Genomic DNA, 26560 nt, shown 5'->3' on the forward strand with positions numbered 1-26560 from the left:
AAGAGAAAAAGAAAAGAGCGTGAGGGTGTATCCAGTTCCAGTGAGCCTAAAAGAAGAAAGATTGTGAAAGGCCAAAAGTTTGAGTTAAGATTAAGGAAACAAATGTTTCAGAGAAAGAAGAAGGGGAGCTTGTCAAAGAAATTGAAGAGAAAAGCTCCTGCTGAACCTTCTTCGCCTGCATCTTCTGTGGAGACAGTTTCTATTGCTGGGTCTCCAAAGCCGATTAGATCTCCACCACCAAACACATCCACTTTGAGATCATCTTCACCCAAAACTCCGTCACCTTAGAGATCATCAACTTCATCATCATCACCATCTTCACCAAAATCACCTCAAACACCACAAATGCCTATTCATCAATCTTCACCACTTCCTGAATTTACATCACCTATACAACCAACTATGGAACCATCACAATCTCAAACCGTCATATCTCAAATTCCTTCATCCTCATCATTCCCTCGATCACCTCACCCAACTTATTTTCAAGGAATAATGAAATCAATTCTTGTTAACATTCGCAAAAACTTTAAGAGATCAAGATTTGAATATGATCGTTTTCAAACCACTGCACCAGAAGATGCACATGACTCTAGTGATAATGAGTCAGATTATGAGAATGCCAATAAATTTGCTGATGATGTCATGGACATCCCGGAGGGACAAGGTGGACATGAGGGAGGAGTTGAAATACCGGAGAGGTTGAGAGGTCAGGGCTAGGAGAAAGGCAAAAAGAAAATGTTGGCCTCCATTTAGTTCAAAACATCTATCAACGTCGGGTTCGCCCTAGGATAGAAGTCGAGAGCTCCCAACTCTCGCAAGGTCAAACCTCCGCTAGCCATTCGGAAGTCTCTCAACAGACTGACGTCTCATTAATACACGAGCAAAATCCACGTACTCCATTCCATTCTCCTTCAGAGTCTGTGAATGTTGAAACACAAGAGACATCTGCTCCTCTCTTGGACTTCATTTCTGCACAATTGTCTAGTACCCCACTGAGGACACCTTTTGCACCAATTGTGATCCCATATGCACATCTAGGTGATGTTGCCAGAAGAAACATAGAGAGATCGGCTATTGTGCCCTCTCGAGGATTGTTTGGAAGTCCTTCCATTGCTAACGTCACGCCAGCTTTGAACGAAGGCGCCTTAGTGGCTAGATTGGCTGTACGACAGTATGAGTTCCTTAGAACTCAATCTGTTGTGTCAGCTCTTCATGCCTTAGGCATAACGGCAAGTCTAAGTGATTCCGGAGTTATTCACCTCCATTTCCCACAAGATTCTAGTTGCAAAGCGGAATCATCAACTGTTGTTCATACTTTTGAACAAACAGGAAATCCTGAGATAATAATGATGTCTTCGGGTCACTCGGTAGACTCACTTGAGACTACTAAAGTGCCAGATTCTGTTATTCCTCTTCCACTTGAAGCTCAAATGTTGGTATCTTAGTTAGTTGAAGGAATTGAGGAGGGTCAGTGAAGTGAACTCCTCGTGACAAGAAATGTGATTACCGGAAAACTCCCAGCCACCGATACAAGTTCACCATCACCAAGATTGCGTACTGGTGGTGCTTTAATCATTCGTAATCCAGTAGCATCTTCATTGTCTCCTCGTCAAATTACACCATCTCCATCAATTCATAGAACAACAACATTGCAAACAATACCAACAACTCCATCAAGTCAAACAACAACACCCATTACAACTTCACCAATTCAAACAACCACAATAATTTCAACAATTCCACCAATAACTACAACAACACCAATCAATCAATCATTCCCCAATCCAAGTTCACCGCATCATTCTTCCAGTTCTTCTTCCGAATCTTCTGAGTCTGAGTACTTGAGTGATTATTCTCCAAACAGAATTGCCACAAGTGGTTTATCAACCGACACTCTAATTCTTTCTCTCATGCATCGGTTAAGATCAGAAGAACCACATCTCACTTCCCACAAAAGATCAATCTTTCAATCACTTCTTGCTTATTTGTCACATCAAGAAACTCAACAAGCAAAGCAAGCTAAAGTAGAAGCACTTCAGAAACGAGTTCGTGAGCTTGACCAACAATGTAGACTGGCCGATATCTCCAGAAGTCGGGATGATCAAGATTCTGATGATCAACCCGAGGGGGAGAATATAAGAGATATTGGAGAGGGTCATGAAACACAAGGACAAGATGGTCAAGAACCTAATCTACAAAATGTGAATCAAGATCAAACTAATCAAGATCAAACTAAAGCTCAAGCTTCTACATCTCATGTTAATGAATCGGATTCAGATGATCTACCCCAACTTGATGTTCTACCTCCACTTGTTCAAGATATTTTTCATTATTACTCCACAACTTCTGACGAATCAAGTGATCATGATCCATTTCAAGCAGAAGAAAGTGAGTTTGAGTCATCTGATTCAAGTGATCCTGATAATGCTCCAACAAATGTACAATCTCAACCAGAAACATATGGGAAAAACATCTTTGAAGAGATTGTCTATCATTTGAGAAATCCAGAGAATCTTGAAACTCCGAGTGAGCTTGCACAAGGAGTCATACATCCAAGAATCTCAAGCAAAAGGATATGGCAGATCAATGAAGGGTATTTTGTTGAAAACTATGAGCAAATTCTTGATTTAAGTACAAAACCCGATGATATTGTGTGCAGAGCTAGATATCTTGAAGAAAGAGCTTTCCAGATCTTCTGCACATCAGATGAAAGATTGAATATGACTTTGAATCGGTTGAGAGCATTCTTTATATTCCATTGTAATGATCAAAGAGACAAGTACATAGAGTTGATGAATGCTGTAAGTTCTGTGAGAGAAGAATGGTGGTATAGGCAGCTTGAAAGACCAATCACAAGAGTGCTAGAGTTGTTTGTTCCTTTGATGTCTCACAATATGAGACTTGTTCGATTCAAAGTTCGCAGAGCAGATGGTTGTATGTACATGGTTCAAGAAGAATCCTTTCAACATTTAAAGATCTCAGACATTCTGTTCCTTTACAAACAATATGCTTATCTGATAATCAAGACTCCCGACCAACTCCAAGCATATGAAGCATTGAAAAGCCATTTACAAGCTGTGATTAGATTTTATGAGTTCAATGATTTTCAAATTGGTTTGGAGAGAAGAACCAGAAGAATCAATCTCACAAGACCAAATCAAAGAGCTGGGGGTTATGAGCTTGATTCATATTAGATTGGTGATACAATTGAAGACTTAGATGGATTCGTCTTCATTAATCGTTTAAAGAGAAAGATCTTCATTCGTGCTTTAGATTTCCCTAAGTATTCTGATGGTACTTTGAACTACTGCTTGTCCATTTTGAATGTATTGGATGAAGATGCTGGAAATGAGGAAGAGGATCACATCAAGTTGCAGAGGAGAAATCATATTAGACGTATTAAAGCTGTTCTTGAAATACGTCAAAGAGTAAGAGATCTTATTGTTGAAAGGACTCCAAAAGCTCAAGAAGGAGTAAGGCATACCGAGACTGGCTCATGGGTTCTTTGGAATCCTAGTCACAAGCATGGTCCTTACAACATTCCTCCAATGAAGTTCCAAGATAATATCCGATTGCCAGATGATCGTCCTGAAGGTGATAATTGGCATTTCATTCCTAAGAAATATTGGAAAGACACTTGGAGTACTTACAAGAAAAGAGCTTTCTGGGGTTCTAAGATTGATAAGCCATCAACATCAACTGCTGCACAAAGTTATAAGAAGAAAAAGTACAGGAAAAGAAGAGCAAGCATGAGAAGAAGACATCAAAAGAAGAAGTAATGGACAATCGAGCTTACAACCAAGCACTAAGGGGGAGAATGTTAGAGATACAAAAATAGTGCTTAGTTGTATTTATCTTTATGAACTTTATGTAACAGCTATAAGGTTGAGGGGGAGCTTTTGTAAGTTTCCATAGAGTATATAAACCCCTCATATCTTCCTTTTCATGTATGAACTTGTAACCAGAACACATTCACATGATTTGAATGAAATCATCTTCCCACACACGCATACCTTTCTCTCTCAAGAACACACACTTACACACACTAACCACCATTGTTGAACACCTATCTTCCACATGAAAACACGAGTAACTACACATTTATCATATAAAATGTGCTGACTTGGTCAGTCGATCTACAACAACCCATATCGCATCCTTACCACTATTAGTTCTAGGTAACTTGATGACAAAGTCAATGCTAATACTTTCCCATTTCCATTTGGGAATCTCTGGTTGCCTCAACAGACCTCCCGGTTTCTTGTGTTCTACTTTAACCTTCAGACATGTTATCGCAAGTCTTTATACTTTCCCAGGTAAACACTTGCTCACATAAATCGCCACATCATTTTTCATTCCTGGCCACCAAAATAGGTCTCGCAAGTCTTTATACATCTTATCTATCCCTGGATGAATAGAATATCTTGTTTGGTGCGCCTCCTTCATTATTAGCTTTCTTAATCCTCCATACATTGGTATCCATAATCGATCGCAAAAGTACAACCCTCCATCTTCTCTTTGAGCAAATTGTTCTACCATACCTCCCAACCCTTCTTTATCAATCTTTTCTTTCTTGTTTGCTTCTACTTGTGCCCCAATTACTCTATCTTTCAGACTATCTGTGTATATCACACTCTTCGTCCCATATAGGTAATGTCTCCAACATTTCAGCGCGAAAACGATAGCTCCTAGCTCTAAGTCGTGTGTTTTGTAATTCTTCTCGTGGATCTTCAGCTGTCGAGAAGCATATGCAATAACCTTACCTTTTCGCATCAATACACACCCTAAGCCTTGACCCGATGCGTCACAATAAACGATAAAGTCATCAGATCCTTCAGGAAGGCTTAAGATCGGTGCATTACATAACTTTTCCTTGAGTAGTTTGAAGGCCTCCTCTTGTTTTTCACCCCAGTCAAAACTTCTTTACTTGTGTGTTAACAACGTCAACGGTTGTGCAATCTTTGAGAAGTTCTCTATGAATCGTCGATAGTAGCCTGTTAATCCAAGGAACTGTCTGATCTCTGTCGGTGTCTCCGGCCTTCTCCAGTTCTCCACCGCTTCTATCTTGTTGGGATCAACCTTTATTCCATCCTTGTTTACTACATGACCCAAAAACTTTACCTCTTCCAACCAAAACTCACATTTTGAGAATTTTCCGTACAACTTTTCAGTTCTCAGAAGCTCCAACGCTTGCCTCAGATGCACTTCGTGCTTTTTCTTGGTCTTTGAGTATATGAAGATGTCGTCGATGAATACAATGATGAAATCATCTAATTATGGCTTACATACGCAGTTCATGAGATCCATGAAAATAGCAGGTGCGTTCGTCAATCCAAAAGGCATAACCAAAAACTCGAAGTGCCAATATCTCGTGCTAAAAGCTATTTTTGGTATGTCCTCTTCGCGGACTCTTAACTAATGGTAGCCTGAACGTAGATCGATCTTAGAGAAATACTTGGCGCCTTGCAACTGATCGAACAAATCATCAATACGCGGTAAAAGTTATCGATTCTTAACGTTTAACTGGTTCAACTCGCGATAATCAATGCACATGCGAAAAGATCCGTCCTTTTTCTTAACAAATAGTATCGGCGCGCCCCAAGGCGAAGAACTTGGTCGAATGAATCCCTTAACTTGTAATTCTTGCAATTGTGTTGCTAGTTCTTGCATAGTGTCAGGTACCAGATCAATGCGAAACTCGACTTGTCTAGGTGGGGGCAATCCCACCACATTATCAAGAAAAACATCGGGGAAGTCACACACAATAGGAATGTCAGCTAACTTGAATACATTATCAGTAGCACTCATAAGGTGTTGGTCGATAACATGTGTTCTCTCACCATGAATTTCTAGTATATGACCATCACTCATAGGTATTCTAAGGATTTTCACGCGACATATGATGGATGCATCCACATGAGACAACCAATCCATCCCAACGATAACGTCAAATCTACCCATTCCAAGTGGAATCAAGTCAATGTAAAATGAATGGCTCTCAAGAGTAAGAATAAATTTAGGCACTACACGATCTAGTCTAGCTAGTTGACCACTAGCTACCTCTATTTCATAATAAGTATGCAAGTAACATGCTGGCACATTTAAGTTACAAAAAAAGTTAGTAGACACAAAACTATAGTCGGCTCCAGAGTCAAACAACACAGTAGCATCATGATCATTCAGAAGAAATGTACCGGTAACAACATTAGGATCATTTGCAGCTTCCACAACATTTAGGGCAAAGACTTGACCTCTGGCTTGCTGACCTTGGTTTGCTCTTGGTGGAGGGGGACCGGCAATGCGAAGCTAGTTAGGGTAGTGATCAGTGCTCCCACACTCAGAACAATTTCCACGGTTAGCATGGAGGTTTCTGGCATTCGGTGGCACAACATTCAACGGTGCAATGTTTAGTAGTGTCGCTTGGACTATGGGTGATCTGCAATCTCTTGCTATGTGACCCAATTTCTGACAATTGTAGCAAGTTCTACATAGTGTTGCTAATGAATGATGGGTATTACACTTGACATACAAAGGGTGTTGCCCAACATACCCCTCATGAACAGTCTCTACTGCTGCAAACACTTTTCCTGTCTTGACCCTCTTATCTTTCTAGTCACCCTTTCATTTGCTTGCTTCCCCCCAATCCTTCCTCTTCTCGTTCGACTTACTTAAAACTCCACTTTGAACCAATTCATCAGTAATAGCCTTAGATCTCAACACTGCTTCGTGCATAGTAGCGGGGGTCGTCCCTTCCATAGTCAATCTAATATAGGGAATCAAGCCAGAGATATATTCCTGAATCCCTTTGGAATCTGGTGTCACTAGATGTGGGACAAGCCTAGACAACTCTTTAAATCGGCTAGTATACTTAGCGTGCTCAGCTCCAGTCATCTTGAGTTTTCCGAATTCTCTTTCCAACCTATTAACTTCCACTATCAAACAAAACTTCTTCAACATTAGTTCCTTATACTCTTCCCACGACATACCTACAACAGCAGTTCTTCCTATAGTTCGCAATTGAGTGTTCCACCATGATAAAGCTTCACCAGTGAGGGATCCAACTACATACTTGACCCTCTGATGCGGAGCACATTCACTCATATCAATCACAGACTCCATTTTCTCCAACCACTGAATGAACTTCACAACACCACCCTTTTCATCATAGTCTTGTATCCCACAATAGCGGAACTCCCTATAAGTAAAACCCTTTTGGGTCTCATCATCGTCAGCATCCACTCGAACAACTCTCCTGGGTCTTGGACCAACATAAACGCCATCTCCAATAAAATCAACTTATAGGTTGTAGTCTTCTTGTACCTGGGCCACTTGTTCTGGATTAGCTCCCTCTGGTTCAACTCCCACTGGTTCTTGCATAGCTTTTGGTGCTCCTCCCTGAGGCTGATTCTAGGGTTTACCCATAGCAGCAGTGACTTGTGCCACAATAGTTGGCATGGAAGCGGTCAACTGCTCAGCAAAGATAGTAGCTAAGTCAGGAATCTCAACATGACCCGCAGCACCACAATGACCTCCTCCTTGGTTTCCTCCATGACCGCCTCTTGGATTACCGCGGCCGCCCTGATCTCCTTAGGCCTCGGCATTTGGGTTTGCTCTTGTTCGCACCATTTTTCCTATATTAGGAAAGACGTGATCGGCGTTAGATTGAGGAAATAGTCTTTTAATACGTCACTTACGTGCTCTCAAACACACTCGTGTTAGTTTTCTAGAATTCTATACATTTATGCATTCATTATCGCATGCAACTCAAGAAATCAAGTATTACGTCTAAAGTTAAGCATTATCATCAATGTCAATCATTCAGTACAAAGTAGTATCACAATTAAACATCCAATAATCACGGCAAAAGGGCAAGTCGAATCTGACCTCTACATCCAACTCACCATTCATGTATGTATACAGGGTGTACCAGCGGCTAATCCTCCACATGCCCGGTAAATTAGATGCATGGATCAAATTTTGATAGCTATAGTGCGGTCTGAATCTAACACCTACATCCATTGCACTAATGGTGTATGTATACAGGGTGTACCAACGGCTAACCCTCCACAACCCTAGTACATCTAATGCAAGGTCGGATCACGGTACTGGTATGCTCTCTAAGTATTGGCAAGGTATGTATACAGGGTGTACCAGCGGCTAACCCTTCACCCAACCAACACCCATTAAGCAGGCCAGGGCTGCTACTACACACTAACCATCGGGGCACGATCAATGTTGCTAGCGGTTCCATAGGCAGTTATACCAAACGCGAAAAGTTGACCAAGCTTTTTTGTGATGATATATCGCCATACTTTGTCGCTAACAATGCTTCATTTCACTGGGGACATAAAAATAAGAGAATAAATAAACATCATCATCATCATGGCAACATTAAATGCATCACAATCACACCTACGAACTCCACCGGATAACAATATGATTCCTAGGTGGCTGAGTAGCATCGTTCTAAAAGATCATACATCTCGATCAACATGAATCAACTTGCATACCACATAAGGAATCACATAGGGTTCTCTTGAACAAAATGCACACATAATTCCTATCATGCATGCTACGTGAGGTTCTTAGGTTATAGTCTAGGCAAAACCACCTAATTCACTATAACCATGGCTCTGATACCAATCTGTCACACCCCGACTAAGGCGGAAAACTCGAGATGCGACACATAGTACATGCGTCGTGGATATTACATAGGAAGACTAAATGAATCCACAAATATAGATAGTCTTATCATAGATTATCACAAACATTTAACATAAATCCAATTCCCACCCAGGGATCAAAGTTCAGGCATAATGCAATACTAATACAAAGAGAACATAAGATGTCATAGCAGCAACAAGGAATCCTAGAGTTCAAAGTGTGCTTTGAAGGCTCCATGCTACTCTCCTCAGCCACCTCTAACCTGTGCACCTGAAATGATACTTAAAAGCGTCAACACAATGATTGGTGAGTTCGTAAAGTTGTAGTCTAGGTTGTCAGGTTAACGTGATGCATTTCATGTATTGTCAAAGAGGCCACGTCACAATGTTGCCATAATCACAAGGTTGCCAATGTCTCAAGGTCGTCATAACCACAAGGTTGCCATGGACTTATCAAGTTTAGTCAGGACTTACGGTTCAACTACCAGCCAATGCATTTAGTTTAGTTAGGACTTACGGTTCAACAACCAGCCGATGCATCTAGTTTAGTCAAATGTCAGGCCTTACAGTTCAACATCCAGCCGTGTTGAAGAACATATATCCATCGCATTTAAATGTATCCATAATGTAAAACAACAAGTATCCAAGTCATGAAATCATATACGTATCCAAATCACATTACCAAAACGTATCCACAATATGTTATCAAAATGTATCCAAAATAGGCTATCAATCGTGTAGTCAAACTAGGTTATCAATCGTTCGGTCAAAATAGGTTGTCACAATATCATATCAAATAAATACAGTTTTACAAGAAAACCTTTTTGTATCCTTTCAGCCCCGAGAAATCATGTAAAAAAAAAGGGTACTACGAAGCTGACCTGAACGCTACCAACATGATTAAGCTACGCAAGATATCAGAAAGCAAGTAACTAACACACAACAATCTGTTTCAAGTTATCACAATTAAGTATGTGTTTCATTCTAGGTAATCGTGCTCATAACGTGCCGCCAAGCGTTGACTATGTTGTCCAAAAGCCTACTAGTTAGTCTTTGACCAAATTTTACAAGTTTGACCAATGTTGATCAAATTACAAGTTTGACTAAGTTGACCAGTTCGACTAAAGTTGACCAAAGTTGAGTAAACCGACCAAAGTTGACCAAATCGAGGTAGTAATCGAAGTCCGAGGTCTTAATTGAATATTGAGGTCTTAAATTGAATTTGGGGTCTTATTTTCACTAAAGGACAAAATTGCAATTCAGAGGCTAAAATAAGAGGCTAAAATTAAGAGGCTAGTAAATCTGGGGTAGTATTTCCAAATACCAGGTCACATTTGAAATACGAGGTCACAAACTGAAATACGAGGTCACATTTGAAACACGAGGTCGCAAACTGAAATACGAGGTCACATTTGAAATACGAGGTCACAAACTGAAATACGAGGTCGCAAACTGGAATACTAGGGCACATTTGAAATACGAGGTCACAAATGGGAATACGAGGTTGCATTTCGATGGTGTCGCAAACTGGGTTGTTCTTCCCCAAAATTCATTCTAGTAAACCGTAATCGTTTCTTTCAATTTTGGAAGGTGTTTTTATCATCACATTGTACTTTTAGACTCCCTAATATGATGGGAAAACAATCCTAAATTCGGAAACTCGAAAAACGGACTTACACCCAAAAACCCATTTGAACAAAGTTTATAAAAAGTGTACAAAAATTCTTATATCTCAAGATTTTCTAAACGAAATCACACGAATTTTCGATCGATTTGATGTACCAATCGCAATTCTGAAACTATCTCCTTGGTCAGAATCACACCGCGAATAAAACCTTATGAATTTTCGATCGATTTGATGTACAATGAAGATTTTAATTGAAGAAAGAAGATCAAAAGGAAGTTTAAGTTCTTTTTCTCTTTTTTCGTTTTTCTGCCTCTCTTTTTCTTTTATTTTATTATTATTTCGGTATAAACAAGGAAGATTCCAACACAGTCTCTCACACGTGACTCGTACTGTAGATGTACTAAACAACAAACGTTTGACTTTTCTTTTTATCAATATCCCGAGCTCAACAAACATAAAAAAAATGAAGTAAAAGTTCAGAAAATTGAGTTTAAATTTTGATTTTTCAATTTTAACACAAATCGACTGCTAAATCACTAATTAAAATCACAAGTCAGCCTCGAATTCCGTGAAAAACAGAATTTTCAGAAACAAAAGGTAAGCTCAAATCTCGAAATTTCGATCACAATCGGATGAAATTCGAGGACCGCTCGAATTCACCGATTATGCTCTGATGCCAAATGTAATGAATAAACTTGACCTTAATTGAAGGTTTAATGGTGGAATATGTGTTTTAGTGTGTGTGGGTGATGAGAGGTTGAAGAAGAAGTTAGAGAGAGAAAGTAACTTAGAGAGAAGGATGTATGGAATTAAAATCAAAGTCTTATTTACAAATGATGTGTTAAGGGGTTTATATACATTTAAGCTTATTTATACTAAAACCCTTACTCAATAACTAGTTTACAATTTAACACCATTTTATAATTCTAACAGACTTAAAATACGAGGTTGTATTTACTGAAATATTTATTTTGACTCGAAATCTTAAATGGTCAACTCATAGGTGTTACAAAATCTAAGTCTCAATATTTGATATTTATAAAATCTTTACCATTAGGTCTATCACACGGGTGTTACAAAATCTAACTATCAAATTTTGTTAGAAAAATAAAATCTTTGTCAATTACATACCTAAAGTTATTTGTTTTTTATAAAATATTAGTAGATCATTCTTTAATAAATTAATTTACAATTTCAAAATCATTTATTATTTCTTTCCATATAACTTATGTAGTGTTTTACGTGTAATATAAAATTCAAAAATATTTAGTAATCATTCTACTATAATATTTTCTAATAAATTTATTACATTATAGTGTTTAATTATCAAAAAAAAGGGTAATGGGGGGAACCCTAGCCCCGGTACCACAATTGCATACCCATCGACCCACCTTATATGAGTCATATGATGCCGGTAAAATACCTCCATCCTAATCCCCTGATGTGTGAAATCGAGTAATAAAATTTATAAACACGAATTACGAAAAACTAACTACAACATACTCACAGACAGTGAACCTGATCGCATGCAATATAGTATTTTGGTAAATCTGAGATCGTTCATAAGGACTTTGTAAGCAATTGTCTAAATATAGTAATTCAAGAAATGGGATTTTTTGGCCGAATTGCCAAGTTGCAAAAGTTAGAAAACTGTTAGTAATCCCTTAAGATTAATCGAAAGAGAGTTTGTTGTATTAAACAATAATTAAAAGGTCATCCATCTTGAATTCGCTTAACAACATGTTCGGATTGCACATAAAATGAAGTTCAAATCCAATTTAGTTGATTAAATAACCGAGACTCAAATACAGCACCAACCCCGTACCTGTCAAGGTAATAACATTATTTAACTCTCTTGTATAAACTAATTCCATGACAAAGACCGGTACCCCAAGACATCTTTTATAACTTTGTTAATTCAACAATGGTTTTGGTTATTAAGATAACAATTACATCTACCGATTGTACCCAACCATTAACACATTTATTCCAATTATCATTGAATGATTATCTACCGTATAGTACCTGTCATAGATCCAATTCGTTTGTACCCAAACAATTGAAATAAAATATATGAAATCAATAATTACCATTAAAGACACATATAAATCACCAACTGATTCAAGATAAATTATAAGGAACAAATACGCTAAGATCACAATGTAACGTTAAATGTAATCAACATTGAATTATAAAAACTGTGCAATCCTTACATATTGTGTTACTCCATCAAGATGGATGAAAAGGCGATTAGCTACTCATATTAAAATACAAGTAACAAATCAAATAAAGAGAATTCATCGTTACCGAATATAAAGAAATGAAAACGATTAACGAAAATAATCCAATCATGCTAGAGATGAGCGTCCATTTTGTGATTATTTCATATATCATTAGGTCGTGTTTTGATGCTAAAATGAGTCTAAAAAGGTCAACTTTTGGTACTTAATGGGATGACATGTTATGATAGGTTCACAAGGCGTGCAAGTGAAGGCAAACTTCTCTACTCAACTTAACACGAAGCCACTAGACTTTTGGACGAAGACTAGCAAGCGGAAGATGAAGAATTCGAGGCCAACATGAAGCATACGACCATGTGTTAGTATTTTGGGCATAACTTCTTCATACGAACTCCGTTTCTGACGAATAAGATATCCACGGAAAGGCGAGAGAAAGATCTACAACTTTCATGTTGATGTCCAGGACCAGCGCCGCTCACATCAATCTCTAGGGCCGCTGTAAGTCGTCCTAAAGCCAACCAGCGGAGCTGGAAGCCAACCAGCGCCACTGGGACCTCTACCAGCGCCGCTCCCAAGGTCGGTTCATCTAGGGTTTAACCGAAAACCTATAAATACCCCTCTAAAACCCTAGGGCTGGAAAATATTTCCTCGAGACGACTTTAGGGGTTGTTCTAGGGTATTTTCATCAGATCTAAACCCTCGTAACACCTCCATATCATTCGGAAGATCAAGCATCGATTCTCTACAACATAATCATCAATCAATTCTCTATTTCATTGTCGGTACATTATGTTTTCATATATTACTGATTGTGATTGTTCATCTATTATGAGTAGATAGATATTTAATCATCTACTGAGATGATGTGACATGATTATTTGATGGTTGCATGTAGATACACTTAACCTTTTGTCGTGATCTTGATATACTTAATCCTTGTTATTTATTGTTGAATTGTTGGTTGTGTATGCATGCTTGTAATGGTATTATTGGTGTGTCTTCATCATCTTGATTGTCTAAGGTTTAGATAATTGGCTTTATGTCATGGACTGGTAAAGAATAATTCAGTAGTAATAGGATTAAGTGTGTTAACGGATTGGTAATTCGGTAGACAAGATTGTTATTTAAATAGTTAAACAAGCTAATTGGTTAGTCAACTATAGGTGGACGGGGTGGTACTCACACTTGTAGCTAATCGGTTAGGGGATTTGGGTAGGACATACGGATTTGTTAGCGGAAACGGTGGTACCCACGTGACCAAGTCTAGTGACTTATTTAGATCTCAACTATTGTATTTAGTAGTGCAACCTGAAACATGTCATGGATCTAATTCAAAGTAGATGATCTTTTAATTAAATTGTTTCTAAATCAAAATCTTATCATTGTTTCTCCCGACACGGCCTTCCCCGGTAATACTGGATTCCACTGTCTTTTATTATTTATAGTTTAGGCAACGTGACAACTCGGTCACAAAACCCCCAGCAAATCTTAGTGTTACTTAGTCTTGCTTAGTTCTTAAACATAGTCCCTACGAACGAACCTGGTCTTACCTAATAGATATACTACAAACGAACGAATCCACTGTTTGTGAGTGTGTGTTTAGTTTGGTATTTCCTTGATTTTATAAATTTAAAACTTGACTGCTATTAATTATACACAAACGACACATTAAGTTTTTGGCGCCGTTGCCGGGGACTATTCACTTAGGAATATAGTTAGGTTAGGATAATTCGCCTTTTTCGTGTTCACACGAGAAAGTTAGTTTCAGTCTTTCTAGGATTAGTTTTATCTTTTTAAATTAGGTTAGGTTAGGTTGTTTTTACCTTTTCTTAAAATTTGAAAAACCCAAAAAAAATTGAAAAATTTTAAAAATCCATAAATATTCTTCTTTTATTTGCTTAGATTAGGTTTAAATTTTGTCTTTTTATTTCGTCCTTTTGTTTTTTTACAACAGGTTGTGCTTTTCACGGGTATAGTTAGTGTTTGTCTTGTAGGTTCAACATTAATCATGGTGTTCAAAGGCTATGAATCAGATGATGAATTCGAGAAACGTAGAAGCAGTAGAGCAAAATTTATCGCAATTCGACAGTTTCTGCAGCAAGAAGGTGAAACGTGGGAAGATGCTTGGAAAAGGATGAAGGACTTCATCAAAGCATTTTAGGAACTTGGATCGACATAGAGACTTTGGGAAGAAGGTTATAAGAGAATAAAGGAGGTGATGGAAGATCACCCTCGAAAAGATTTTCAGCTTCAAGACGGTATTATTTGGTATTACGAATTGAAGGATTAGATGATGACACTCGAAATATCTTAGATGCTGTTAGTGGAGGTAATTTTCTTCTTAATTCAACAAAACAAGGTTATTATCTATTGGAAAACAAGTTTCAAGTCTCAGCTATGGAAGATCCAAAGCAAGACGAAGACGGAAATGGAATACCGCATCTAGAACCAAGCAAGATTCATCTTGCTGAAGTGGAGAACCTTTCCTCAACTATTGATGCAGTCTCGGTCGAAAAGGAGCAAGAGCAAGGCGAAACAAGCAAAATCGAAGAATCTGAAAACGGCCTGGAGCATCCAGCGCTGCTGGTCCTCTAGGCCAGCGCCGCTGGGAGCCCCGCTATCAGTTCAAATTTTCCCAAAAGTTCATTTTCAGCTCATTTTCAAGGTGCAAATGAAGCCCAGATCGCTAGTAAATGCAAAACCAATCAAGATGAGGCTATTTCAAGCACTGAAGAGGGGACAATCTTCGAAGGAGTCGATAAGGAACAACGGCATGTAATCCTGACACAAGAGGAGTTGAATCAAGGTAAAGCACCACATCCGGAACCAAACAAGACGAAGCTTGTTGATGTGGATATTGTTTTGTCAAATGATGGGGAAGTGCATGTTATACGGGAGCCAAACGAAGAAGGAACGGAAGAAATTGATACATCGGAAACTGATCTAGAAGATCTAGCGCCACTGGGAGATTGCGAGCGACGTTGGTGGCCCCTGCAGTCCCATTTTGCGTGAAAATTTGTTCCTTGCTCAACCGTTGAACGCCGATGAAGCCTAACATGCTTATAATCGAGAAATCAATCAACTTGAGGCTAAATCGAATGAAGGTGAAGAATCCCAAACAAAGAATGAGGCACTTAAACAAGAAGTTGAGATGAAGCAAGAAGATTCAACCCCAAGGCGAGACGACGATGACATACCACATCCGGAACCGCACAAGTCGAGTAAGGAGAATGGAAGTGACCGTGTTAATGTGGTATTGGAGGAAAAAAGTGAAGTCATTTGGGATGATGCTGAATGGGAAGACGAGCTTGAAGTCATATGGGATGAAGAAGTAGTGACTACCGCGACCATGGGAATTAAGATTGTGTCGACCATGAAGAAAGTGTCACCCGACATTCGAGTACAAGATGGTCTACTGGGCAAGAAGAGGAAGCTAGAGGAAGCATTTGCTACTTTCCTCAACGGTGAGTACTTGGATATCTCGGCTAGCATGGTCAAAAAGCAATAGGTGGAACCTTTGGATATCGTGTCTACTTAGTGCCACGTCAACACGAACTATCCTTCGTGACTTAGGTCATGACGAGTGTATTTCGTGCTTCACTTCGTGCCACACGAACTACTTGTTATTTCGTTTTATTTGATTTCAAAAGATTCAAAATGACGACTATACCAGCTACCGTAAACTCTCCTAATGCCCTACTTATCAGCTAGATGATCATGCACGATCATGAGGTTGGTCGTGGAAACACACCTCCAAAGTTGTTCTGTATGGAAAACTATTGGATGTGGAAGAGACGTTTTGAACACTACATTCGTCTCACTGACATGGACATGTGGCTTGTGATAATTCAAGGTTTTGATTGGCCTTCGTACGAGAAGAATGGAGTGATCGGTAGGTATACTTTTGCTGATATGCCGATTGAAGAATAAAAAAGGTACGCAATTGAGGGAAAGGCCTTGTCCACTCTTACTATGGCCTTACCTCAAGATAGTGTACACTTGTTCAAAAAATACACTACTTCAAAGGACTTATGGGACGCTCTTGAAAGATATTGTGAGGGCAATGTAACCTTGAAGAAGAATCGTATCAAACTTCTGAAACGCCAGTATGAAGCTTTCAATGTACTGAAAGGAGAATCTCTTGATGAGATTACTATTCGATTCAGTCGTATCAAACTACTGAGTTGTCATATTTTGAGTTTGTTTATCGTCAAACTGAGCTAGTCGATAAGTTTTTGGACTCACTGCCTAAGACATGGACTGATTATGTTCATCAACTTCAAGATGATCAAGAATATAGCTCATGGGATTTTGAAAGGGTGGTTTCCAAGGTTAAGAACAGAGATATGAAAAGAAGAATTAAAGATACACACTCGGATTTCACTCAAGATCCATCATTGTATCCTGCTAAGTCCGTTCATTTAGCAAGTTCTAGCTCGGGGAACAATGCATTTCTAAGTGGTGCAGAAGCTACACCAATAGTAGATGCTGAAGGTCTTGCTGGATATGTTGCTTATGACAATGCAAATACGAATGTCAAAAGCAATGTACACTCTTTTCACTCTATGCCAATGAGTATGAGTTCTGCAGAAGGTAGAATGAGTGTTTACTCAGCCTTTTGTAATGCTCATGAAGCATTTATCGGAGGAAAGATTACTAATCCTGCAGTGATTGATGAGGATTACAATAAGATAGATCCTGATGATTTGGAAGAAATGGATCTACAATGGCAGCTAGCTATGCTCACTATTAAGGTCAGAAGATTCACTCAGAGAACTGGGAGACCTATAGGAAATGGCACCAAAGGTTTTGACAAATCCAAGGTGAAATGTTTCAATTGCGATGGATTTGGTCACTTTGCAAGAGTGTCAACGACCTAAGAGGATTGATAATGCCATTGCTGGTCGTCAAAATTACAATTAAGGCGGTATTACCCCAAGTAATCAGAAAACTCAAGCAATGATTACATATCCTGCTACTCCACAACAGCCAGTTTTGTCACCATTTTCGGAGTCAAAGGCCGTTGTTGTTCAGAATCCGGATGGTACTTATCAATGGGATACACAATCTAATGATACCTCGAATCATGCCTACATGGTAGAAGTCTATGATGAGGTAGCTGCTACAATAGATTATGTTGTATACTCAGGTGAAGAAAGTGCATCTGAGGTAGTTAAGCAAAATGTACAAAATGTTGCTGAGACTGTGAGATCTGAGAGTGAACCTATGGCAGAAGTGAAAGCATCTGAAGAAAAGGAAGAGTCATCGAGTCCTGCTGATGACATTTCTATGAAGAGCATTGAAGAACAAATGAAGAACTTAGTGATACCTGAAGGTATGACAACTGAAGATTTTGTTGCATACATGGCAGATTGCAAGGCTGCCGATCAAAAGGTATCTTGTTCTCTACACTCTATAGTTGATATTTGTAAAATGGTGTCAAACTTGAAATTTGAGGTGTTTATTTTGAATAAGTCAGTTATTAACTTAACTAGTTAAAACAACATGTTTAAAAAGGAAAACGACTCTTTGTTCGCCAAAAATTCTAGTTTGGTGAAACAGGAAAGTCTTTATCAAGATAAGATTCATGCATCTGATAAGGATATTGTTGCCTTGAAAGAAAAATTAAAAGAGTCAGTTTTAATGGAAAAAGTTGGAAATGAACAATATGCTCAACTAACTGAGAATTTTTCTAAGGAAGAGAAAGAATTGGTTGATGCAAAGTTAGAGATAGTTAAACTTAATACAATACTGAATCAAATTAGTGGATCTGATTTAATAAGATCAATGCAGATGCAAAAACCTGTACCACGGGATTCAAAAGACAAAAGTGGTTTGGGCACGAGTTATAATGAGGTTCGAGGTCCATTCAATGATAATTATACTGAGTCTCTAACACAGCTTACTGAAATGGTCGATATTGGTAAAATTGGTCCGATCGTTTCAGAAAAACAAAATGTTGATCCTAAGACCCCTAAAAGCTTCAAAAGCTTAATTGATAAAATTAAGGAGCTTAACAAGAAACATAAGCTTGAAAGTTCATTTGTTAAACCAGTGGATCCTAAAAATGGAGTTTATGAAAAGTCAGCCACAATTGAACTTAAAGAATGTTTAGGCATGACTTCAGCTGAGTTTGATGTGTGAAGTCCCTCACTCGATGGTTTAACCCACAAGTGTAGAATAACAAGTCAAGTAATCACTAGATAGGACTAGTATTAAACATCAAGTAAGCACTAGATTGGACTAGTATTACGATAAATATAAATGCAAGAATTTATATAACGTAATACGTACTTAAGCAATATAAAGATAAGCAAGTAAGTAAATGGTGAGACACAATGTAATTTTCAAGTGTATTTTATTTATTGATGTTAAATAAAATACAAGGTTGTTGCGGAACAAGATATTACAAAGTAAGTATCTAAACAACCTATGAATTACAAGTGATCTAATCTTTGCTAAATAAACTCTTTGATCGAAATACTTAAAGTTGTGAAGTATGATTGTCTAGATCGAGAGTATTTGAGCAAAGGCACCAAATTGCAAAAGTATGTAATTTGGACGATGAAGTAACTTGGTATTTATAGGTAAAAAGAATAAATATAATATTTTTTTTGCCGTACAAATATGGTTACAAGCATTTAAGGAAATTACTTTAATTCGTTAAAAGCATTGATTAAAGTACAAAAATAAAGTCACATGATAGTGACTTGTCTTCTAATAGGCCAACCACCTTTACATGCGTGTAAGACTTTTAACAAAAGACAAATAGATTGTCCCGTTAAAGGCATGTAAAGGCATAAAGTCAATTCCTCAAAATCAGTGTTCAGACTTGTAAGGTCTAGAACACTGACAAGGACTCCAGTCAGGAGATCTGGTAAGTCTTCCAGTGAGCTTCGCTATTTGTCAGACTTCTTTCTTCAAACTTCAGTCTTTGACTTCACTGGGAATGTTCTTCAGTGGAAAGATCTTGACTGGAGTGAAGTCCAGTGAACGAATCTGGTGGAATCCAGATTTCTGTACAAGTAAGTTGTTCACTGGTCTTCACATAATTTCTGGACAAATCTTCAGATGGCTCCAGTAATCACATCTGGGGCGAGTCCAGTAAATCTGGACCTAACAAATTCCCCCTATTTGTTTAGAAATTATGCAAGGATTTTCAAGCTTTTATCTATACAAGTTTGTGCTTGAAAAATCCTTGAAAAATTTGACTAAGTCTAATTTGAATTTCTGGAGAGCCACTTTATAGATCATTAGTGTTCCCAGTTTGTACATTTTAATTTCTAGACTTAATCTGGATAAGTTACAATTTTATCAACATAAAATAAATACAAGTACAATATCAGAGTCAGGCCTTTTTCTTTTCAGCATGCCCAGCTGGCTCTTCAGTGGCCTTCCTCTTTACACCTGGAGATGAAGACGTAGTAAGAGAAGTCCTTAAGCCCAGCTCCATCTCCATAAATTCCTTCCTCATCCATTCCTTGCCAATCCTCTTCATAAAGTATTTAACATCCTGGGAGACATCTTTACCCCTGAATGAAAGACCAATCTCTCTTAACTCTGACCACCCAAAAGCCCTGATTGAAGTGTCTTTTCTTTCATTAATAAAGTTCCGTTCTCTGAAGAGTTTGACATGGAACTAAGAGAAGTTGTCATGATTTTCTGCCAGATGGATCTCAGCACCTAGTATTGATCTGACATCAGCTCTAAATTGTGACAAATGTTCATACTTTTCTTTTGTCTGAGCCCTTTTCACCATTTCATCCACTTCCCTGGACACCTTTCTCTGTTCAGCAACTTGTTGAAATTTTTCTTTATTGATCCTTTCAAATGTGTTCAAGGGAATGAAGGTGCTAAGATCTGCATCTCTGGCAGCTTTGGATTTTCTGGCTGGTGCCTTAGGCAAACCCTTAACCTTCTTCCTATATTCATGCTCCAGAGCAGTTGCATTACTCCTTACTTGTTGCTGGAGATTTTTCAATTCTTCTCTTCTCTGGGCAATAAGATCCAGTATGCTCACACCATAAATTTCAGAATCATATACTTGTTCATCCTGAGCATACATGGATCGAATATAGACGTCATCCAAGGCATCCAGACACTTCTTCAGCCTGGGATCATCCTTCATATTTTTGTAAACTTCAAATTGTACCCCCAACCTGCCAGCGTTCTAAGAATTCAGAGTCCCATGCCTGGCCATATCTAACTAGTGGCCAATCAAGTCATCTTTTAGATTCTTCTTGAAAATTACAATCAAGATGCACTCTTGCTCTAGTCTCTTTGCCTTGGCCTCATCAGCAGACACATATTCCTCTTCTGCTTCATCTGTTGGTTCCCCAGACACCACTTTCTTTCTTTTGAGACTTTTCATTATGGTTGGGATGTCTGGGAACTCTTCAAATACTGGCTCACTGGCATCAGTACCAGCAGCCTCTTCATCAACTTGTCCACTGGCTTCAGTACCAGTGACATCTTCTCGAATTACCTTCTTCCAGACTTTGGTCTTCTTCTTAAGATCACCAACCTTCTCTGTACCAGAACCAGAACCTTCCCCCTTGGAAGCATCTCCAGATTGAAGATGAATCCACACCTAATCCAGCTTATGTCTGTCAGCAGAGTCAAATGTTCGACCAGACACTAGAGCAATGTTGTTCACAGTTTTCCTCAACTGCATCACTTCCTTTTTAATTATTTCAAGATCATGAGGAAAGTGGCAAGACAACTGGGCGTTGATCATCTTCATTACTTCAGGCAACAACCCATCACGAAGATTTCTAAGGAGAGTTTCAGGCACCTCCTCAGTGATTTCTTTCAACATATTTCCCCTGAACTTTCTAACAACTTCATCACTGAGGGGGCTGGCTACTGAGTTTTTCTCCAGGGTTGGCCTGCTCTCCAGAGAGCTTATTCTGGTGGTCAAATTCTGAACTTCATCAGTCAGACTTGCCAGAGGTTGAGCAACTTCAGTTTGAATGGCAGTCTGAACACTTCTCACCACATCCCCCTTGATTCCCTGGACTGCAACTTGTATTGATTTAGAATTTCTATTTGTTGCCACGACAAGTTCATCCAGCTTCTCAAAGACTATCTTCTCATTTCCAGCAAATATGTTCATTTCTGACTTAAGATTATTGGAAATTATAGTTTTGAAGTCAGAAATAACCTGAGAAGAAGCCTGAAGTGATCTCTCCAGGTCCGCCACCTTATCAAAAAGGCCTTGGACCTCGGTTGAAGAAGAAGAGGAGAGACCACTGGAAGGATTGGTGATTCTGGTGATTGATGATACTGGCAACACCCTTGTGATATTTTCAGTTGGTTGGGTGACTGCCAGTGGTTCAAAATGTTGAATTTCTGGTGCGGTTCGTGAATCAAAAATTGTTGTTGTTTGTTCTGGATGTTGGTGTATTTTCTGGGGGTAGAGGAGGCATATCGAGATAGAATTGAGTGGGAGACAGAGTGGATGGTGCAATCAATTTCTTCTTCTCCCAGAAAACTCATATTAACATCAAAGTCATTATCTTCAGACAGTGGAGAATCAACCATATCCCAATCTGGGCCAGTTCCACCTGTCTGGTCCTCTACTTGTACATTCTCCACCCAACATTCAAATTAATCTGAGCCACCTGCTCCAGATTCTCTCCTTCAATCTGCCCAACTTGTTCCCCCTCAACCTCTTTAACTATTAGGGACCCATCAGCAGCCATGATGTCCTCACTCTCAGCAGTTGATACTGGTATAACAAGAGGTGATCCAGACCCTATTTCTTCTTCACCACTTCCTTTTACAGGTATTGGAGAAGTGGTAGCTGGGGCAGTTTCCTGACCAATTTCTCCAAAATCTTGATGAGATGATCCTGGAAGGGATGATACCAGAACTCCGTCTCTCCTAAGACGACGAGTTCTATTCCTTGGCCTGGTGGGATTTGGTGGAATTTCAACAATATCCACAGCAGGCTGCTGAAGATCTGGGGCGATCTGGTAAATAGGTTGCACCCTTTCAGCAGTAACAACATCAGCAATTTCCTCATTGTTATGAGGCTCACCAGCAACCTCCTCATCAGGTGATGATGCAATTGCATCTTCTTGAATTCTGAATTGATTAAGCATCACTGATGCAATGTCGACCTCAGTAGGAGATGAGGTCAACTGGTTGAGGTCCCTCAGATATTCACATATTGAAAAATGAGTTGTATTTACAGAGTGCTCATTTTTCAAAGCCCTTCTAAATATGATGGACAGAAATCGAATAAATGGAATGAAGGCTTTCCTGCTCTTGACCCTCAATCTGTCCACCAGATCATTAAAGAAGATCTGGGCAAAGTCCACCCTGTACCCATGCCACAAGCAGTAGGCAATCTAGAGCTATGTCTGGTTTATCTGATCTAAACCTCCAGAACTGCCACCCAAACACTCAACTAGGTGAGTAAAGATATATCTCCATGAATCTGTTAGCCTGCTCATATATACAGTGCCCTTCCTGAGCAGCTGACCAATCTCATCCACTATTTATGTGTGCCCCATCAACCTACACACCTCCCTGATATTGATTCCAGATGGAATCTCAATGGGCATTTCATTTTCATTAAAATAATTCATCCTCAAGCTATCTCTGAGGGAATTAACAATAATGGTGAAGTGTTTGGTGCCTTGTTTTAATGTGTAGTGGATGGGTTCATCACTTTCCACATACACTACAGTATACCAAAATTCACAAAGATAGTCGTGATACATTTTGCCCGGATTTAGGGTTAGGGCACCATAGAGTGGACTGCTTAGGAAAAAGGTATTAAACCTTCCAATGATGGATGTTGCAGAGTGATTGGTTGAAAGTTTGGCCATCCAGTTATTCATGTTTATGCGAATGGCATCGGCAGAAAGAGACATATGATTTGCCTTCTTGACATTTTCAGCAGGAGTATTATTTACGGCTAGAAGATTTTTAAGAGATGATTTAGGAGCCATTTGAGATATATGAAAATGAAAGTGAAAGAAATTAAGATTGATAACAGAAATTTTGAAAAATTTCAAAACAATTTTGATCTGTTTTGACATCCGCATTTAATGTTTCCTATCACACATAAATGTATGACGGTTGACAGCCCACAAAAATTACCAACTTGCACTTTTGGTCTTTCCAAGTTAACAAAACTATCATTTAAATTGAAAAAGTCATGCCACGTAAGGTGAACAATAACTGTCCAGATGAAAAATTTGTAAGGTTGGCATGCACTAGCCTCAAGTATTAAAAAAATGATGTGACACATAAAGACTCATTTTAATGCATCTGGAGGTTGACTGAACACTCCAGTTTCACTGGTGGATTAGGCCAGTAGAATATGCATTAATGGTACTAGAGGGACACTCCAGTAAGTACCCAGATTTGACCATTTTGGTAATCCTCAAACACGCACATCAACTAATATAAACAAATGAGAGGGACGCATTTACAAAGCAACTGAAGTCACTTCAAACATGCACATCAACTTATCCAGTATTAATGAGAGGGACATATTTACAAGGTACTAGAAACATTTTTCAGAAAAATTTGTCCAGTGAGAAAATAAATTAATAAATTCCCCTTGAAACTTAGATATATAAAAAAAATGTGGTCTAAGTCTTTCCCCCTGGAATGGTGATCCATAAATCTATCAGTGCAAAGATAGTATCACAAAGGCGTTCGATAGCTTTACTGGTATAGATTTATAAATCTGGAATCAAAGAACCCTGCCAGTGTCACAAAGGCGTTCATAACAAGGTTCCAGATTAAGGGTTCAACATTCCCAACTCACTGACAAGATTTTGAAAAGTTTTCTCATCCAAAGGTTTTGTAAATATGTCAGCAAGTTGTTTGTCAGTGGGAATAAAGTGGATTTCAACATCATTTTTCATTACATGATTGCGAATAAAATGATACCTGACATCAATGTGTTTCGTCTTGGAATGCATGACTGGATTGTTTGAGATAGCAATGGCACTGGTATTGTCACAAAAGATAGGAGTCTTTGAATACTTAATACTATAATCAAGCAACTGGTGCTTCATCCAGAGTATCTGAGCATAACAACTGGCTGCATACACATATTCTGCTTTAGCAGTGGATAAAGAAACTGAAGTTTGCTTCTTACTGGTCCAGCTCACCAGTTTGCCACCAAGGAAATGACATCCACCAATAGTGGATTTCCTGTCTATCTTACAACCTACATGATCTGAATCTGAATAACCCATTAGATCTAAGCCTGAGCCTTTGGGATACCAAAGACCCAAACTGGGAGTACCCTTAAGGTACTTCAAAATGCGCTTTACAGCCGCCAGATGAGATTCTTATGGGTTAGACTGATATCTGGCACAAAGACATGTTGCAAATATTATATCTGGTCTACTGGCAGTTAAATACATTAGTGAACCAATCATGCCTCTATAGGCAGTGGTGTTCACTGGCTTCCCATCAGGGTCTGAATCTATTGTTAAAGGTGCAGAAATTGGAGTTGATTTTGAAGGTGAAGAATTCATATCGAATTTTCTTAAAATATCTCTAACATATTTTTCTTGATTAATAAAAGTTCCATCACTGGTTTGTTTAATCTGGAGTCCAAGAAAAATGTTAATTCACCCATTAAACTCATTTCAAATTTTGAAGACATGATTTTTGAAAATTTCTTGCACAAAGATTCATTAGTAGAACCAAAAATAATATCATCAACATAAACTTGTACCAACAGAAGATTACCTCTTTCACGAAGAATAAATAAGGTATTGTCAATTGCACATCTTTTGAAAACGTTTTCTGATAAGTGTTTGGTCAGAGTATCATACCAGGCTCGAGGGGCTTGTCTGAGGCCATACAATGCCTTGTCCAGACGATATACCCAATGTGGATGCTTTTCATCAATGAAGCCTGGAGGTTGCTTGACATAAACTTCTTCTTCTAATTCTCCATTCAAAAATGCACTTTTTACGTCCATCTGGTAGACCTTGAACTTATGATGCGCAGCAAAGGCTAAAAACATTCTGATGGCTTCTAACCTTGCTACTGGTGCAAATGATTCTTCAAAGTCAAGATCTGTCTGGACGATATACCCTTGTGCCACTAATCTGGCCTTATTTCTGATCACATGACCATCTTCATCAACTTTATTCCTGAAGATCTATCTGGTTCCAATTGGTTCTTTCTTGCCAACAGGAGGAGGAACCAGATTCCAAACTTTATTTCATTCTAATTGGTGAAGCTCTTCTTGCATAGCTATCACCCAGCTTGGGTCATTCATTGCCTCGTCAATCTTCATCGGTTCAATCAGTGATAAGAATTTGACATATAAACATTGTTCACTGGAGGCACTTCTGGTCTGAACCCGTCTACTGGAGTCACCAATAATCTGGTTGATTGGGTGATCTCTTGTCCATTTAGAGTATTGACCAGGATTGTTTCTTACAACAATATTAGTGCAAGAATTCAATTGATTTTCTGGAATGGAATCTTGCCAGACGACTTCAACATCTTCATCAGAATTTGTAAGATCACGATTTGCATCATGAAATTCTTCATTTAAAGGCATTTCTTGGATTACCGGCTCAAAATCAATTGAATCTGATACTAGAGGAGTAGTACGAACATTTGATCCAATAACAAGTTCAGAGGGTAGTTTGAAACTTATTGAAGGATAAAATGAAGTATTACTGAGAGGTTTTTCAATTTGCACTGGTTCCAAGTCAGGATGACTGGAAACATCTTCAGGTGAATCTTTATTGTAAATGACAGGATCAGATTCACCAAAGATAATTGGCTTTTTATTGATTGCTTCATTTGACTCATCAAATGTGACATGAATTGATTCCTGGACCTTTTCCAGTCTTTTGTTGTAGACTCTGAAGGCTTTGCGAATGGCTGAATATCCTAAGAAATATCCTTCATTAGCTTTGGCATCAAATTTGCCTAACTGACTAGAGTCGTTCAGGATGTATACTGGACATCCAAAAACGTGAAAATAACCAATATTTGGTTTTCTATTTCTTAATATTTCATAGGATGTC

General features: G+C 38.6%; 1 protein-coding gene across 1 annotated transcript; it reads right to left on the minus strand.

The window, feature by feature from the left end:
• Positions 1-4305: 4305 nt before the first annotated feature.
• Positions 4306-4776, minus strand: LOC122591487. The gene has a single exon (XM_043763751.1). It carries the CDS (start codon positions 4774-4776, stop codon positions 4306-4308), a length of 471 nt encoding a protein of 156 aa, XP_043619686.1.
• Between the last annotated feature and the right edge of the window lie 21784 nt (positions 4777-26560).

This window comes from Erigeron canadensis, chromosome 3 (assembly GCF_010389155.1).
Source record: "Erigeron canadensis isolate Cc75 chromosome 3, C_canadensis_v1, whole genome shotgun sequence".
NCBI classification, from domain to species: Eukaryota; Viridiplantae; Streptophyta; class Magnoliopsida; order Asterales; family Asteraceae; genus Erigeron; species Erigeron canadensis.